The 19854-nt window shown below is 38.6% G+C and overlaps 1 protein-coding gene across 1 annotated transcript in view; it reads right to left on the bottom strand.

Moving 5' to 3' along the window:
• Positions 1 to 3476, bottom strand: part of galntl6 (polypeptide N-acetylgalactosaminyltransferase like 6) — a 261879-nt gene extending 258403 nt beyond the window's left edge. The window contains exons 1-2 of the mRNA XM_048196695.1: positions 3034 to 3476; positions 2487 to 2726 (exon numbers count right to left, since the gene is read on the bottom strand). Coding sequence (XP_048052652.1) covers positions 2487 to 2621 — 135 coding nt within the window. The 5' untranslated portion in view covers positions 2622 to 2726; positions 3034 to 3476. The remainder of the gene's footprint in view (positions 1 to 2486; positions 2727 to 3033) is intronic.
• Positions 3477 to 19854: the final 16378 nt, after the last annotated feature.

Below are 19854 nucleotides of genomic sequence, written 5' to 3'. Positions count from 1 at the left end.
GTTGTCAACACACCAAAGAGCAGTAGCGCAACGAGATAGCATTGCATAGACAGTCTCTTCATAATGCTCGTGGGCAATGTCATGCTCAACGGAGGGCTCTTGTTAGGAGCTGAGGGAAGGTTATCAGTCCTGACACACGCTTATCAGCACACATCCATCTCGTAGCACTGGCGCTGCGCGCACCACCCACCGAAGTACACAGATGCTGTTTACCCGCGCCAGGAGTGGGCCGCCACAGCTAATTCAACATGATTGTCTCCCAAAGGACAGAAAGCCGAGATTTTGACGGGGAAGGAGGGACAGAGCTCAACACACGTCTTCCCAGAAGAAAGGGAGCCCGGCGCGTTGAGTCTACGCTTCCCGTCACTATTTTGTTAAACCTCCGTTAACATAACTGAGGGAGGATTTTTGGGATTCAAGGGCTGATTCAATCATGGGTAATTGCTATCGGATAATAAAAGAGGACACACAAGGCGGGTTTATTCACCGGGATTCTTGGGGGCTTATTGACACAATATCTCTGCTGTCAATTATCTCTCTCGCTCTGACAGGTGCACAATAACAGGCGCTGGGATCTTTCTATTGAGCTGGTAAACTCAAGCTTCTTTTGAGTCCGGAAAGTGTGTGACATGAGGGGATTGAGTCTGATTCTAGACTGCCCTCCCCATCCTTTTTTCTTATGGAACACGCTCTCAATCCACTAATCATATTCTCAAACTGCTGGAGAATCAATAGCCCGCCTGATTTACTTCATTAGATGGCAATAAATATTCAGACAACAGAGTCTACATATTGAGTCCTCTATCTGAGGCACAGTTGAATGTTTCACCAAGCTTCTTCTCAAAGGCCCACCTGTCACATTGGCTTTAATTGCATAAAAGCATCTACGAAGTTCCCACAGAGCCGAGCGAGGTCGTTTTGCCTGGAGAATGCCTTTTTGAGGAAGTCGGAAAGGGTAGGTCGGCAGAGAATTAAAGGACAGCACCCTGCATTAGGTGCTCTGATATTTTTGGCCCTGTCAACATCGTGCTGCTTGCTCACTGATTTAATTTTAACGAAGAGACCGGATTTGTGCAGTTTGTGCTCGCCCAAGGCAAAAGTCATGCAACCCCGGCAAAACAAATGAGAATGGAGCAATTACGAGACGCAATAAACAGACTCAGCATTTTCCCTTTAGCATAAGAACTACATCAGAGTTGCAGAAACCAAAAGCAACCAGGTAGCCAAAGGCGGAATCAAATGAACCAACAGCACCCCTCGGCAGCTGGTGAGGGGTGCACGTGGAGAGAGGGAATTCAGAAGATGGGAACGCTAGTCCTGTAATGTTGAGAAGAAGGATGTGTCATGTACATAAGTGAGTGCAGCCAACCCAGCCCAAGTGATTTTCCACAAGCAAGATGCTTTCAGGGGACTAAATATGCCACAATGACATCTGGCTGAGAGAATCACTGATTGCACTCTCATCACAAGCAGCAGCCAGTTGCAGAGCAAATGAGCTTATGTTGTTCTCTGAGAGCTAAACGTGATTAAGGAATTCAACCTATGAAAATGATGCTATAATCCCGAATCTCTTGAAGATCAAACATTCAGTAGGTTGAATTGTTCTCTCCGTCTCTTTGAGAGCATTAGCAGAAGATCAACAATAAATATTCAATATTAGCATGACATACAGCTTCATCCTTTTCATTTCTGCACGCCTTGCAAGAAAATGTTCTTTCATTTTTGACTGGTGATTTATGTTTCCCTCAAGGCAAAACTGCTGACTTCCTAAGTGCTCCTAAATGAATAATCTTGTGGGAGGCAAACACACAATAATGTTATGTTAACTATTCATTAACAACCGAACAAGGAGCATAAAGATGCGTTTTTGTATTCTGAAAGTTTAATTAGAGTACTGTTGGGTTATTTAGAGAAGATTGGATGTCAAAAGGCACATTTTCCAGGGCACGATACCTCTCAGACTGGTAATTAACAACTTTGATTAAAGTGGTACTGGGCATGATACACATTTCCAACACTATATATTTGGCCAAAAACAACGTTAACCATTTTCCAAATCTATAAATATAGAGTAGAATCAGTTATTTTTCAAACAGACAAACAAAGGTGAGGTAGAATTAATATCAAATGCCATTTTAAGACATTGATGCTGTGTGGAAAACAGATATTATGCTATACAAGAGTTTATATCATTCATTTAAAGAGAGAAAAGCACTACTATGACTTGCAGCACTTCCAGTGATATATCTTTTGAAAAAAGAAAACAGCTAGTCTGACATGAACTTTCAATACAAGTTTTTTGTTTTGTTTTTTTAAATAAGGAATGCAAGAGAAAGAACTGCATATTTTTCAGTACAGTACTAGTCCAGGTGAGCTATAGCTTACCCAAGCTTGTTATTTATACAGGCTGCATGTACCAGATCTGAATGACAGCAACTTAGCCTATAAATGCTGAAGTCACATAGATATCAAAGGTGTGTGCTCACCTGTTCTCCTGGCTCATGCGACTTCATAAGGCTCTTCTCTCTGTACATTGACCAAAGGCCGACGTTTGGCAGAAAAATTAAAGCCACCATGAATAGAAATGCCATCTGCAGAACGCGCTTTTGCCTTCTCTTCATTTTGAAGACGCAAATGAGACACAATCCAGTGCTAGATAGACGCGAGTCTGCCGTTTGTGGACTCAAGCTCCGTATCTCCCCTCACAGAAGACGACAAACTTTCACCTGCAAGGAATACAGAGTCGCCGCGTCATATAAACAAACACTCCAAAATGAAACGAAGCAACATAGTGCTATATTACTACGCACAAAAATAATCTCAGGATCGGGAGCAACACTAGCTGTCTCTTAACTGACATACGCAATTAAGCAAACATTAACTGAGAACTCTATGGAATATGCATAGATTATCAATAACTGAGCCAATTCTGTAACAGCCACTATACCTAAGACAAAAAATAAGCACGAGCCCGTTTTTTTATCAGTCCCGCGAGACGTAACGCGCATAAGCAATACTGTGAAAACGACTTACAGTAGAGGGTTATTTGCATGTTGAGACATATATGTTGCTCGGCAATCCCCTCTCCTTTGTTGAAGACACGCAAGGGGAACGTTTCCGAGTACGATAATTGCTGAACAACGACGAGCGCTGCGTTTTTTGTTTTTTGTTTTTTGTTTTTTTTTTATCTGTGGCAATGAGCTCGAGATACAATTTGAAATCGTCTCGTGCTCTTCATTAAAACCTTCGCGCGCGTACCAAACACTGAAGGTTTACGGATTCTTTCTCTTTCCTCCTTGGGCGACTTCTCATTGCCCTCAGCTTTTAGATATTGCGGTTATAAACCACGTGTGCTGCGCATTAATATGAAAACATCCTCGCAGCCGGGCGATGCTTTCCGATGTGTGGGACAGCAGAGTGTAGCAGCAGTCTTTACACCAAAGACGAGCTCACAGAGTAAAGCTGAGGGATTCTTAGGGTTGGTTTGAGCTGTTGAGCTATAGCTGTGCTTTGAATGCAATTTTGTTCGTGAGTTCAAGTCAATAACTCTGTGAAACTCACTATTGTGGCTACTATTATAATAAAACAATATATTGTTTTATTTATTTTATTTGTTTTACATTTGAAAGGAAGAAGTCCTGTCAGAAGCAGTGCATTTTAATCACATTTGATGCATCACATTATATTTATATAATTATTTTGGTATTATATATATATATATATATATATATATATATATATATATATATATATATATATATATATATATATATATATATGCACATTATGGTCTTTTATATTGTATTTTTGGTCATCTACTTAATATTTATTACATTATTTTTGTGTTTGTGATGCTGTCTATACATGTTCATTAACAGGTTTATAATTAGAATCATTAATTCCACTGCTGTGCTCTAAGAATCCATCATACTGGATAAGTTTATAAAGACAGACTCATGATTATGATCTTTTATTATTATTATTATTGGAATAAATTCATATTGAAGAGGCACATATTTCTTTGAAGTTGTTTATTTATTATTGAATGCTGCTATACTTGATGGGAATGGAAGGGAGACAGATGGGGGTGGGGTGGGGTTCACTTATGCCAAAGGCAACTGCAGCACAGCATATGGAGACAGCATACACAAGGGATCACCTGAAGTTTCTAAGTGAATTGCAGATCTTCATAAATTTTTTCAATACCAGGTTGGATCTGGTCCTGAATATTTTGATGCACAATCTAACAAAGATGTTTTCCCTTTCTATTGTAAATAAAACATACAAAAAGAAACTTTCTAACACCACCAACAGAGGGGGCCATTAGGCATGGCCTGCTCTAAAAAATATTCTATGCAATGTGCTGCAGAATTACAAATCACATTACAATGTTCCAATAGTATCATATATATACATAGGATGCTGCATTTGCACTACTCCATTCAAGCAAAGCTTCAGCCTGTTTGCTTCAGCACCATGGACAGCGATTTCCAAGCACAGTAGAACAGGCAAGTTAAAGGGTTAGTTCACCCAAAAATGAAATTTCTGTCATTAATTACTCACCTTCATGTCGTTCCACACCCGTAAGACCTTCGTTCATCTTCGGAACACAAATTAAGATATTTTTGATAAAATCCAATGGCTCAGTGGGCCTCATTGACAGCAAGATAATAAACACTTTCAAATGCCCAGAAAGCTACAAAAGACATATTTAAAACAGTTCATGTGACTACAGTGGTTCAACCTTAATGTTATGAAGCCACGAGAATACTTTTTGTGCAAAAAAAAAAAAAAAAAAATTTACTTTATTCAACAATATCTAGTGATGGGTGAATTCAAAACACTGCTTCTTGAAGCTTCAAAGCTTTACAAATCTTTTGTTTCGAATCAGTGGTTCGGAGTCACGTGAAATCACGTGACTGCCAAAGTCACGTGATTTCAGTAAACGAGGCTTTGTTACAATATAAGTGTTTCGAAATGTTTAGAAATTTCAATGGTTCATGTGACTTTGGCAGATTGATACACGCTCCAAACCACTGATTCGAAACATAAGTTTCGTAAAGTTTCGAAGCTTCATGAAGCAGTGTTTTGAAATCGCCCATCACTAGATATTGTTGAATAAAGTTGTTATTTTGGGGAGGGGGGGTTTTTGGTGCACAAATTGTATTCTTGTCACTTCATAACATTAAGGTTGAACCACTGTAGTCACATGAACTGTTTTAAATATGTCTTTAGTAGATTTCTGGGCATCTGAAAGTGTTAATTATCTTGCTGTCAATGGAGGCCTCACTGAGCCATCGAATTTTATCTAAATATCTTAATTTTTGTTCCAAAGATGAACGAAGGTCTTACTGGTGTGGAACGACATGAGGGTGAGTAATTAATGACAGAATTTTCATTTTTGGATTAACTAACCCTTTAAGCTAAGATGCAATGTGAAAATATCTACTGGTCTCATGGGAAAATATGACTTTGCCTCTCTACTCAGAACCTTAAATTTAATTTACTTTTGTTTGAAAACACATAGTAAATGGTAAAAGTAAATAAAATCTAAAATCTGCCTGAAAAGACACAATGGCACACATCTTCCCAATGCATCAGGCAGCACTCACACTAGAGATAATCATTAGTTCAAGGCAAAAATTCACTGTCTCCTCTTTGTCTTAATTATTACGGTGCAGCAGATCAGTCAAACCATTTGATGCAGCATATTGACTGTGACAAAGAAGAATGAGCCATCTCAATCTTCCACATAGATTATATTCTGCCTATGGCTTCGAAAGAGAGGGGAAAAGAAAGCCAGTTTTATGATGCTCACAATGTGAGAAGGGTAATATCAGCAGCATCCTGTTGTTCTGATAGAAAACAAGAATGCAATTACCTCTTTCATATTGTTTCAGAAATAAACAATTCTTAGTGATCAAAACAATGTATTTGTTATCTTATCAACTGTGATATACACAAGACCTCCACTTCTAGAGACAATGTGACTGACTTGTCAGAAATGTATAAAAATGCACAGGGTCCTTTTTTCTCCAATTTATAAATGAGTCTCAAACTAATTTTTTAAAGGGTTAGTTCACCCAAAAAAACAACTCACCCTCATGTCGTTCCACACCCCTAAGACCTTCGGTCATCTTTGGAACACAAATTAAGATATTTTTCATAAAATCCAATGACTCAGTGAGGCCTCCATTGACAGCAAGACAGTTAACACTTTCAATGCCCAGAAAGCCACTAAAGACATATTCAAAACAGTGCATGTGGACTACAGTGGTTCAACCTTAATGTTACGAAACTACAAGAATACTTTTTGTGCACCAAAAAAACAAATAACAACTTTACTCAACAATATCTAGTGATGAGCGATTTCGAACCACTGATTTGAAACAAAAGATCCGTAAAGCTTAGAAGCTTCATGAAGCAGTGTTTTGAAATCGCCCATCACTAGATATTGTTGAATAAAGTTGTTATTTTGTTTTTTTTTTGGTGCACAAAAAGTATTCTCGTCTCTTCATAACATTAAGGTTGAACCACTGCACTTACATGAACTGTTTTAAATACGTCTTTAGTAGCTTTCTGGGCATTGAAAGTGTTAATTTCTGGCAATGCAGGCCTCACTGAGCCATCGGATTTTATGAAAAATGTCTTAATTTGTGTTCCAAAGATGAATGAAGGTCTTATGGGTGTGGAACGACATGAGGGTGAGTAATTAATGACATAATTTTCATTTTTGGGTGAACTAACCCTTTAAATTAGATTTTATTCATGTCCACTACAACTGAAGCAACAACAAAAAAAAAAATCATATTTTAACCATACAGTACTTATGAACTTAAGTTTAAACACAGTATGTGAACAAGCATTGAAGATTTTGAAAAGAATACATACTGTAACAATGAGCAATGCAATAAGAATGTAGAAAATAGGTAAGAAATAGGATGAAGTCTCCAAAAACTTGTTTGATTCTCTTTGGTGGTTGCAGTGGGTGAATCTGAGTATGTGTGTATATTTCTGTGGGTGTTTGTTGGTGTGTTTGTGTGTACTTGCTGTTTTGATAAATATATGAATGTGTGCATATAGCATCAAAACATCAGTGTGTGTGTGTTGCTGTGGTATCACTCATTTCACATTCACAGTTGCTGTTTTTCACTAAAACTAATGAAAAACTCAATTATAGATTCACAACACTGAAGACATAACATCATATTAATATTAATAATTAATGTTATTAAAACCAAATGTCCATTGCGATGGACATTAAACTGTAGGGGGAAAAAAATCCTGTGTTCTACAGCTCTGAAAGATCTTCAAATGAACTTTGAATATTATCTCTTGGTACTATTAAGATATAATAGGAGCAAGTTGATGATGCTACCATGAATATAAATCTGCACATAAAAGTTAAAAAAGGAGCTCCTCCACCTCCTGTCTAGTTGGTTAGCCATGCATGTCTTATGTGATGCCTGAATTTCAATCAGATTAAGTTATGGGTCATACTTTCATTGTGATTGGTTGATCAGGGACCAGGTTATAAGAACATAAAATATTATTGGTTTTAACCAAAAAACCATGTGACGTCCATTCCAATGGTCACAGGGTCTGAAAGGGTTAATTATCATTCTAACAGATGATATTACCCATTGCAAAACACCATCAGCTCTAGACAGTGACTCAAGCAAGACTGAATCAAGCTAAAATGAAAGGTGTTAGGGGATCAACATATGACGGTGTGAAAATGCATCAGACTTGATCATTTACTCATGAGAAATTTCTAACACCAGATATGTAACAACTCGCTACTATTTGCAACAGTAAGTTTAGTCAGCCTCTCAAAGCCACAAATAGGCCTGCATGTTCACAGGGAGTGTTGTTAGCTCTAAGGTCAAACCAAGGGTCTGCTACCACATTACCCCTGGAGAAAATTGGGGTCAAATGCCAAGGTCTTACATTTGGTTTACACTGTAACTGTCATTTTACAAGATTTGACCCTCTGGGTATGAGCTTTTGTTTTTATTCTACTCTGTAACTGTGAGTTTGACTGTCTACTGTGCGTCCCTTCAAAAAAATTATTAATTAGTCCAAGCCATCAACCAGCCTTCCCAAGATCCCCAAGTGAACTGTCGTGCACGCAAAATTAATGCACCATAAAGCAAGTGACATAAATAAATGGTTTGGATGAATATTGGATGACAGCCACACACAAATCACAGCGCAAATATAGTTTCCATCAAATGTATTCAGCATCAGTTTAAACTGATGAAGTGACAAATAATGGGCATGCTAATATTCAGCAGTCATGTGTGCAGATGCTGTGGAGGACAAGCACAATGAGTTATTCTAATCACAACGAAATGAGCTAAATGCCATGCCAGCAGCTAATTGTGAAATGTGACAAATGAGTGTTCATCTGAGGAGAAACAGACAAATTGTTTGCCTGAGGAAGAGCGTACGTTTGAAGGATTTTAGGGGGGAAAAAAGTTATGAGTAAAACACAGAGAGGGGAACACTGACAGATTTTTATGCATATAAAAAAACACACGCTGAAATCTGTCTTTTGATAACAATCACTATAAAGGATGCAACAACTCAAAATAAGAGAAAGTGTCGTTCATTGCAAAGCTGTACAGTACATGTGCATTCCTTGAGACTTCACAGGAAATTCCATCATCTTAAGTGAGGCTCCAATCCGAAGGGAATGTACAGTTCATGTCAAGTTTGAAGGACACTGCATTAGGAAAAAGTGTGCATCGATATATCACACTTGATGAAACCGTACTTTCACATCTGTTAAGGGACCCTGTCTGCTTGTCTGCTTAATCTGTCTTACTGCATTCACGTCATTTCTTAATTATCGTAATTACTGTACTTGTTGACGACCCGGACGTTCTACTCTGAGTTGTTCACTTTCTTTGGACTCGAACTTTCTATGGCAACACTTTTAATGGCATAATGAGCCGGTGTAATTTGAGTAATCAATAGACAAAACCACAATACACAATTGCATTATTAATAAACTTAAACTTTATTTAGCAGACATTAGACGGCTTTGTGCTTGTCACAGTTAAACTGTATTGTATGTCTTTTGTTTATTTTCAGATTATTCTTGCATTATTACCACATTAATAATAGTCAATTATAGGAATGAATAAGCATATTACAAAAAAAAAAAAAATGAATTACATTTTACTGCTGAAGCCGCTGCTATTATGAGTGTTCCCACATGACGCTGCTGTGGTCATGTGGTACACGTTTACAAGTTGTAATTCCGAATTCTACAAGGACGTGATACGTGGATGGTTTTTACAAGCTGGAATCTCGTAATTACAGTATTTCTGTCTTGCCATGAATGCACTTTCCGTCCACCTTATAGGTGCTTTCACGGCATGTCGTAATTACCCTAAAGATTCTGAACTGTAAAAAGCCATCACATTCTTGTTGAGCTTGTAATTACAACGTGTAAACTAATAATTTTCTGAGAGCTACGACTTTTTACCACCTGACCACTGCAGATTTAAGGTGTATTTGACTTGAAGCAACACTTCAAAAAATTATTAATTAGTCCAAGCCATCAACCAGCCTTCCAAAGATCCCCAAGTATGCAGATCGATCAGTTTATGACTTCAAAGTACAGTGAGAGCGATTCGAAAGCAGAGCTTTATTTACAGTAATTACGACATGGCGTGAATGCAGCATCTTTTTTCAATGCGTAAGTAAGCTATTTCCTGTGAATGTGCAAGCTATTGTTAAATAACTGAAAGAATAACAATGTGCAGTAATTGGTTAAAACTAGTAAAAGGTGCTACAAACCAGTGCATCTATGATTACAATAACAAAATAATATGATTACAAATACCAGTTTGCAACATCAATCAGCATTATGGATTGTTTTTCAATGGAAGCCTTGCAAATTCAAGTTAAAATTCAGCATTCAATGCTTACATGTATGTTAAAAAGGCAGAGACTCTTTCTCTTTCTGGTTTCATCATAACCAACTAGTGTTATCATCCATCTATAGTATAAATGACCTCAGAGTATTTCAATATTAATATCATTATACTTTTTTGTAGTATTCGTCTTGCTAAGGCAATTATTGTACATAGTTCTGTCATGAAACTCTAGATGGCGCTGGCTGATCGGTCTTAACGCAAACTGATGTTAATTACAGCGTTAACTACTTTGCACAAGCTGATTGGTCCTTGTCACATCTGCAGCCAATGAGCTTGTTGCTCACACATTTAAATAGCTGTTTACATTCACTATAGCAGTTTGCAGCGCACTTCAGAGTTCCTCTAAAACCCTTCACCTTCCCCAGCTCCACCTGTATAGATCTGCTATGGGTTATTGATATGTTATTTGTGCAGCAGCAATATATCTTACTTGCCGCAGCAGTGATAATCGGCAGCAGCAGCAATTCAGCAGCAGCGTAGTAGATCTATTCCGCCAAGACCAAATACATTAACGTTGTCATAATCCATTACCATGCTAACAGTCTTCTGAGAGTTTTCATGATAGAAATGTACATTGTAATAGAGTGATTTGTTCTTATCAGAAGCTTTAAGATATATACAGTATATTGTTTAAGATATATACAGTATATTGTTGATGTGCAACAAGAGGGATAAAGTACACACAGTCCAGTGACCAAATAATATTTTTTAGACTATCACAAGCATTATGGATATATTGGCTACACTGTGCACTATGCAGATAGAATGTTTAAACAAGAGTAGGCATCTAAAATTTCCAAGAAATCTTCTTAAATATAAACAATAAGTTAAACTGTGGCAAATTTCAGTAACACTTTGATTCATATATCAGAAAATCATCACAGGGACCCAAGGCGGAAAACAAACTTTGTTCATTAGACAGCCCTTTGAAGTGGAAATAGGCCTTGACAGACTGTACGAATTCATAAATCATTTCACAAAGGGCTGAACGATTTCATAACATTCATTCGCCTGGGTAGAAGAAGGTCATATTTAATAGGGAATGTGCCAGTGTAGTTACTAAAGTGTTAACATCAATAAAAAAGAAATGTTAATGGATGCAAGACCTCACACAAACTCACAAAATCTGGAGGGGTGAGCGATTCCATGGCTGTTCTGCACAGCCGTTTATTGCGCAACCTTTCTAGCAGGTGTTACGGTTCCAGTGTACATGGCTGAGGTCTATTCACATCACCGTGTTCTCCACGCTGAACAGAGGAAATGACTGCAGAGAGCAGAGAGAATGGAGCCCTACTTAATCCCTCTTGACTGGGAACAAGGATTTCCTCTTACGCTTGTTAACCGGACACAGCTTGACACAATGCTTCACGGAACATATCTAAAATTCCCATCTACCAAATATACTGCCGGCACAACACTAATGTTTCACGGGCCTAGTCTGTGCAGACTAGACAGCTTTGCTTCATTTCACGAGAGCACGGATCTAGATTTGGTGATATTTTGGCTTGACTTAGAACTGGAGAACACTAAGGCAAGCTGATTAAAAAAGTGTCAATCAACCACATGAGATTAAATGCACACGTCATTAACAATATATGACAGAGATTTGATTTTCCTGACAGCAGAGCATCTGTGCCTCCGAGATGAGGCGAGTGTGCTGGATCGGTGCTGCTGCTGCTGTTCTTTGAGCACAGGTCTACCACAAGAGATGAAAGCTGAGGATAAACCAGACAGTTGCCGTTCAAATGGATGCTGCAGCCGCCTGCATGTGCAGTGATAAGGAAAAGGACAGCGTGAGAGCACTCCAGAGCCCGCTGGAAAAGAACACCCAGGTTCAGCTTCAATCGAAAATAAATCTCCCGACTGAGTTTTAGACAGCATAGCAATGGTCCTCAAACAGGGGGAGAGAGGAGTGACAGTGCACATCACATGACCAGAGATCATAATCTGGACCAAATACTTCTCTGAGTAACTTTAGATGATAATTTGTTTACTTATTAGTCTATATATGTATGTATGTATGTATGTATGTATGCAGGTATGCATGTGTGTATATATGCAGGTATATACATATATATATATATATATATATATATATATATATATATATATATATATATATGCGTACAGGTATGTATTATGTAGGTATGTATGCAGGTATGCATGTATGCATGTATGTATGTATGTATGCATGTATGCATGTATGTATGTATGTACACAGGTATGCATGCATGCATGTAGGTATGCATGTATGTATGAATGCATGTATGTATCGTGCATGCATGCAGGTATGTATGTATGTATGCATTTATGCATGCATGCAGGTAGGTATGTATGCAGGTATGCATGTTTGTATGTATGCAGGTATATATATGTATGTATGTATGCATGCGTGCAGGTATGTATTATGTAGGTATGTATGCAGGTATGTATGTATGTATGCAGGTATGTATATGTGTGTGTGTGTGTGTGTGTGTGTGTGTGTGTGTGTGTGTGTGTGTGTGTGTGTGTGTGTGTGTGTGTGTAAGCAGGTATGTATGTATGAGTTGGGGGGGGCAAGAAAAAAAAGTATTGTATGATTCTTTGCAAACTAGCTATTTTAAAATGCATATTTGACTAATTTTGATGTTTCTTGAAAACTAAAACAATTTTTTAATTATTTTAAAATAAATAAATATTCAGACAGACAGACAGACACTTTGTTCACAGTGGTTTTCTTTGTTTCACTTTCATTGCCAAGAGAATGAAATCTTTCTAAAGTCTGAGGTACAAAAAGTTTTGTGCCTGAAATTAGCAAAACTTTGTGTGTGTCAGATTTATTACACCTATTGTGGTGAATCAATTTAACACCAGGTCTATAAATTACATAGTGGGACTGTGGAACTTTCAATCAGCCAGAAATGTCAATCCTGAAAATGGAGGGGGAAAGATGGTCTAATTCAGCCAAAGTCCACCTCAGTTCTCAAAAGATTTATAACTTTGATAAACATCCACCACTCAGCACGGAAACTACCAGACATACAAGAAAAAGATACATTAGACAGCTTCAAAAGAGATCGTATGTCCTTCGCTGTCAAAGAGCAGACTTGAGAACAATCGGAAATGTCTGGTGGGATTTAAACATAGCTGCCCATCAAAGAAAAAACACAGGGCCTTGTATTGATAACATAAAAAATGCAGACTTTTCTTTTTTATCTCTGTTGGAAACAATTCAAGTTCTGTTTTTGTGAAGGTCAGATCAGTCGTTTAGGCTGCTTGTGTTATGTGCTGAATTTGCAAGACATGGGCCCTAGTTATAGAATTATAGGATAGTGAAGGATAAAAGTAACCTACACCCTGGTACCAACCTACACAGTAAATCGTTCAAAATTATCTTACATTTTTGATTTTAGAGACACTTAATCTCATGCTGTTAAAGTTATTAATAATGATAAATTATTATTATTTTTTTTTAAATGGGCCATTTAATACTGACACAAAAAAAACATACAATAATGCTACACTTGACCGACCAAACTTCTTGAATTTAGATTGCAATAGTGCCGATTTTGCGATCACAAACACAGACGTGGTGATCTGAGGTCTTGAACATTGTCCACAAAATTGCTTTGAAGTGCCGTATTAACATTCATTTAGCTGATGAAGGTTTTTTTAAGCAAGGAGAGTGTGTTTCCATTTAAGCGAGTCTCTGGCTCCAGGCTTAGCCTGAGGACACAGGCAACCTTCTGATCCAGTCTGCCAAAATCAAGAGGTTAGGTTTTGGAGGGTCCCTAGTGAGAAAACTGGAGTGTGCAATTGAAAAGCACAGTCTGTATAGTCATCCGTTTCATCCTTATGGTGAACGGCCCTGTGCAAATGATAGCTGCCTATTGATTTTAAGCACCAACAAAATAAAGGCTGTTCATTTCAAAGTGATTCGAAATCATCCAGTTTATTTATTAATGTGATTTTGATCAATATTGTTGGCTTTTTTAACTGACATAATTATGCATCTCTTAGGTACCTCTAGAACAGAGATTGGCACCATTATGTGAGAAGCTAGTTTTGTTTTTTAATGACTCAATAAAAACCAAAGTACTAAAGAGCCGTCAAAACACGACCATGACTGGTCCTTCAAAACAAAATGGCTGTATAAATACTCTTATATAGGGCTGGAATGCAATGTGATTCATTACGACTTCATGAAAAAGAGATTTAACTGCACTCATCTGTGTTTTTCATTGGTGAAGTTTGTCCCAAGGGAAGCGTACTCTATTATATTATCCCGAACATGTCTGAAATGACAAATTAGACTGTCCAGTGTGCACCATTATGGAACACCGACGTAAATGAGCTGTTGGCATTGTCACATATTGGCTTCTGAAACGTCTTCATAGTATGAAAAATGTCTAACATAAAATCCATCAAACATGCAAACTAAATGCTCAATTGTGTACATCAAAATGCACATTAACTAGACTATTCCTTTTTGTATTATCCGTCCGTGTTTATGGAGGCACAAATAAAGCGTAAAAACAACAGTGCTATGACTTCTGCTGAACCCAAAATATTTGCTGAGCATAATAAACATAAACTAGATTGCATGAGATGGTATTTTCTATAAAGACACTTTCCACCAACACCGCATGCAGATAATACAGGCTGAATTTACAGGGCAGAAGCTAAAGGTGGAAAAAATGTCCCTTGCAGAAACATGAGACGGACGGAGGCTGGCAAATAGCTCTAATTTTGTGGGTGAAAATAGATAGGAATGAATAACTAAATGTCGGGCACCATCTTTCTCCACATGACAGCTCTCCCGCTGGGCATCTCCCTCTCTCTCTCACTCTCGCTCTCTCTTACATGCTCTCTTCAACCTTTTGGAGGTGGGAAATCTATTGAATTTCAATTTCTTCTTCTGTGGGAAAGAATACCCCTGAGGTAGAATATTTGACATAGGCACATCACTAGAATAAAATGATATCTATATCAGGCTCTGGGAGACCACGTAAGAGCGAGAGCAACTTCCTTTTGCTTACATCATATTACAAAGAAAGGCTATTAGGTATCAGCCAGTTGGGATAAATTGTAGATAGACACACAAAAAAAATGTTTGATGCACGTGTGCGTCCATTTTTATGTGAGAAATTAATTTAGCGCTATTTGACCACTGACCCATTAGTAGGTTGAATTACCACCCTTTGAACAGGTGTGATATTGTCCACTAGCGGTGTCGGTTTTATCTCTCCACCCCAATACTCACGGGATGGAGCGGTGGTCCAGGTGTGAAGCTTGGCCTTGTTCATTACTCTTCATTAGTCTGGACTTCATCCCTCAGTGGGACTCTGTGACGTGATCATGGGAGTGTTGCATTTTATTCGTTCCATAGCTTTCCTGCTCTCAGTGCGATAATGAGCCCATCACAGACTCTGTGTTCAGGGGTCACAGACGTCATTTCCCGCTGCATCTCTGTGTGCTCCACAGTGTGCTGTCCATTCTTTCCTCAGGCCCCGAGGCCCTTTAAGTCTCAGTGGTTATTTGACATTCCTGTCTGCGAAGCTTTTCTTTACGTCTCATGGCACCTAGCGCACTGGAGTCGTTTGTCTCAGTCGAGCCAATGAGACATAATCATTCACCTCCCGCTCAGGAGTTCTGCACTTTGACTTTAAATTAGTGTCGGAGAACCTGAGGAGACCAGAGAGAGCTGATTGCAAGCAGATGTTACAAGCAAAACTGGCAAAGCTATGAAATGCAACCCCTAGTTTAGTCCTGGCATCAAACACATTCATAAATCCAGTGCAATTAGATGTCAATCAAACATCAAAGAAGATTTGTAGCACCATATCTTTGAAGGTGCAAATGCCAAACCCCCCTCCCCCGGGTATACTTCATTTCCCATGTTCCCCTCCGTCTCGCGCACAGTTGAGTGCGCAAGCCATTCAAAGATACTCCTTTGCCCCCTGAGCGCGCAAGCCGTTCAAAGATACTCCTTTGCCCCCTGAGCGCACAAGCCATTCAAAGATACTCCTTTGCCCCCTGAACGAACAAGCCATTCAAAGATACTCCTTTTCACCCTGAGAGCGCAAGCCGTTCAAAGATACTCCTTTGCCCCCTGAGCGCGCAAGCCATTCAATGATACTCCTTTGCACCCTGAGCGCGCAAGCCGTTCAAAGATACTCCTTTGCCCCCTGAGCGCGCAAGCCATTCAATGATACTCCTTTGCACCCTGAGCGCGCAAGCCGTTCAAAGATACTCCTTTGCCCCCTGAGCGCACAAGCCATTCAAAGATATTCCTTTGCCCCCTGAGCGCGCAAGCCATTCAATACTCCTTTGCCCCCTGAGCGCACAAGCCATTCAAAGATACTCCTTTGCCCCCTGAGCGCGCAAGCCATTCAAAGATACTCCTTTGCCCCCTGAGCGCACAAGCCATTCAAAGATACTCCTTTGCCCCCTGAGCGCGCAAGCCGTTCAAAGATACTCCTTTGCCCATGAGCGCGGAAAGACGCGTTTGGCAGTCCATGCATGTGGATTTGGATAAAACAGTTAATCAATTTGATGCCAAACCCGAACGCTGTTTATCCCTTCACAGTGGTATATAGTGGATGGGCATGCAGGGCTATTAAATTATTTTTCTTATTATCATGCTACTTTTATTATTAAATTAATATTGCAATTCATTTGCCCCGTGATATCATAGCGCATCACCGCATAACCGACGTGCTGCGAGGACAATAAAATATTAGTTAATTTACTCCTCATTTAAAGAACAACTTGTTTAACATGAAATACTTCTTGATTCACAAAAGATACTATTTATTTCTCACTATGGGCCACAAGAGAAATATGTCTCTAAGAGAATATGCGGCATTATTGCAGCGTCAGATGCCAAAAGCTCAGTCAGTTTTTACTTTCAGTTTCTGTAGTGAATAGGCCTAATTTACTGGAGTTTGAGACTTCTTCACCCGCATAACTCTCATGTAAAGTTTTCACATTGTTCATGTGACATCCACTCACCTTCATGGTTTAAATGGAAATATTTTCAATATTGAGACGTGGCATTTTTCTTTATCACCAGTTGCTCGCAAACTGATGGACACTGATTCAGGTGTCCCAATACTTTTGTCAATATATATGTAAATTTTATAAATATTTATAAATTTTAATGAAAGTAAATTTATGGCAAACTAGTAGCAACCATTTAATCAGTGGAAAATACTCCCAAATACGAAAAACCAGCTCATCCAAGATCAACAGTAAGCCTGAGCCAAGATACCTGAAGAACTCTATCAGGCTTAACTGAACTCTCTTGTCCCTCACGTTCTCTGGCCTTCCTTCAGCCTCCCAGGGGGATAAATCAAGAGACCTGCAGCCCTGTAAATCAACAGGACAGGGCTCTGCAAAGGTCAGGCCACATGTAATTACAGCTAATTAAACTGTGCCAGGGAGATGGAGTCGAAATTTACCACCACTCATTAAAGCCGAGGAGACGGCGCTAATTGGACATCAACCCTCCTGTAACTCACTGCCCTGTTAACTGTCATGCTGAATCGCCTTCATAAGTCACGATCAATGTAAAACATCAGCAAGCACTTTCGAATGAAGCATAGCCACGTGCACAGCATAACTGCAGGGAGAGGAACCATCAGAGCGAACTGAGCTCTGAGCTCTATTGCACACATTATGAAAGCAATGTTACAAAATATTTAATTATTTAAAAAATTTTTTTTTTTTTTTGCAAAAAATGGATGTCAATAACACTGGAACATATAATAATAATAATGACCTAGCTGATGTCAACATTGTAAAAACTGAATTGAAGTGTTAATTATTGAATTGTTTAAATCAGACTCATTGCCAGTGCATAAAAGTGCTCAGTGAATTCAAGTGTGGTACTGTGATAGACAGTGCTTGAAATGGGCCGGTACACGCTGGTACCTAATTTTACATTTAGCGTACCGCCAGTTTACCATGCGTACCGGCACTTCTAACATGTTGCACATATGGGAAGCCCACCATGCCCTCCCTTCTTCAGGAACGCGTTTTGAGCCAAGCATCGGGAGTACCGGCACTTTTATTTTTCCACTTCAAGCACTGGTGATAGGATGCCACCTTTGCAATAAGACAGTTAAAGTTCATCCCTGCAAGTGTAACCACTCCAGTCCTGCTCACCCGGAGATGCAGTTTTACCTGCATAGCTCTTACTATCTTGCCTCCATTACACTAGAAATTCCACAGTCAATTGTAGGTGGTATTACTGTAAATGGGTAGTGTTTAGGAACAGCAGCAACCCAGTCATGAAGCAGAAGACTAAGTCACAGCGCAGGGTCACCGAGTGCTGAGGCTCATTGTGTGTAAAAGTCGCCAATGCTCAGCTGATTCCATAGCTGAAAAGTCCCACACTTTGTAACGTCTGTCAGAGGGTTTGAAGTCTGCCCAGATGAAACAGGAAACAGGAGTCGAGAAGGAAAGCCCAAGGCAAATAAACTGGTAGTCCCATGAGTCTTTATAGAATGTTCGCGCAAGCACACTACAATCACATACACGTAAAAGAGTGGGTATAAAACAGGAAAAGAAACACTCTGATAAATGCTAAAAATCAAAGTGAAATGGACATGTTAGTATACTGTAATAACAGTCAACGTTAGAGCGGCCATCTCTCTTTTCACTCAAACTCTCTCTACTCTATCTGTGCATGTACGCCTACATAGCATACATAGGCACAATAACGTATGCCATAGAAGAACTCATCACAGTGCACATCAAAATTCATGAACAGTATTTAAAGTAAGGTGGTCGTTACAACTTCCACTGGCATTAATATTAGCACAAAAACTGTGAGGCAGGAGCTTCATGGAATGGGTTTCTATGGCTGAGCAGCTCATGCAAATATCACGTCACCAACAAGTACAATGCCAAGTGTCAGATGGAGTGGTGTAAAGCATGGTGCCACTGGACTCTGGAGCTGTAGAACTTAGTTTTTTTTTTTTTTTTTTGCCATCTTTAAAGTTTGGTGGAGGAGAGATACTGTTTTTTCAGTGGTTGGGCTAGGACCAGGCCTCCTTGTCCAACAGTGGCTGATCTCACAAATGCTCTATTGGATAAATGGACAAAAATTTGTAGAGAAACAGTCCAAAATCTTGTGGAAAGCCTTTCCAAAAGAGTGGAAGCTGTTATAGCTGCAAAGAGGGGGACCAATTTCATATTAATGTCTATGTATTTAGACTATGACGCAAATACAGTCCCTGTTGGTGTAATTTTCAGGTGTCCCGATACTTGTCCATATATATGTACATTTTATAAATATTTATACATGCTGTATATTTTAACATTTACACTTAGCAGTATATTTATACATATATATATATATATATATATTCAAGCTTGTATGTTTAGGTTCAGTTATTTGAAAAGACTGAAAAGGACCTATTAATTGCCATTAAAGTGAAATCACTGCGGACGGCACTTAGAGGCTTTTGCATCTGAAGTCTTCATATATATATATATATATATATATATATATATATATATATATATATATATATATATATATATATATATATATATATATATATATATATATGGTATGACATCTTTTGCAAGATATATATATATATATATATATATATATATATATATATATATATGATGTCTATGGCTGTAACTGTTATAAAATGACATTCACTCAATAACAAATGTGAATAATAATTTTATAGCTGAAAATTATTTTTTTTTTTTTAAAAAGGGCAGTATGAGGGCAGTTCTCCAGCACAAAAATGTGCTTCTCCACAGTGTACCATGCCAGAAAAATAATTTAAAATGACTGCCAAGATGTGTGACCAACAAAAATTGTATTGGTTTATTCAAAGCCATCCTTTCATTATTAACCATTTTACCAGCACCCTGTATGCATCATGTGTTTACAGAG

The sequence above is a fragment of the Megalobrama amblycephala genome, linkage group LG7, assembly GCF_018812025.1.
Source record: "Megalobrama amblycephala isolate DHTTF-2021 linkage group LG7, ASM1881202v1, whole genome shotgun sequence".
Classification (NCBI taxonomy): Eukaryota; Metazoa; Chordata; class Actinopteri; order Cypriniformes; family Xenocyprididae; genus Megalobrama; species Megalobrama amblycephala.
The sequence above is the reverse complement of the archived record's forward strand: the minus strand, read 5'-3'. Positions and strand labels throughout refer to the sequence as shown.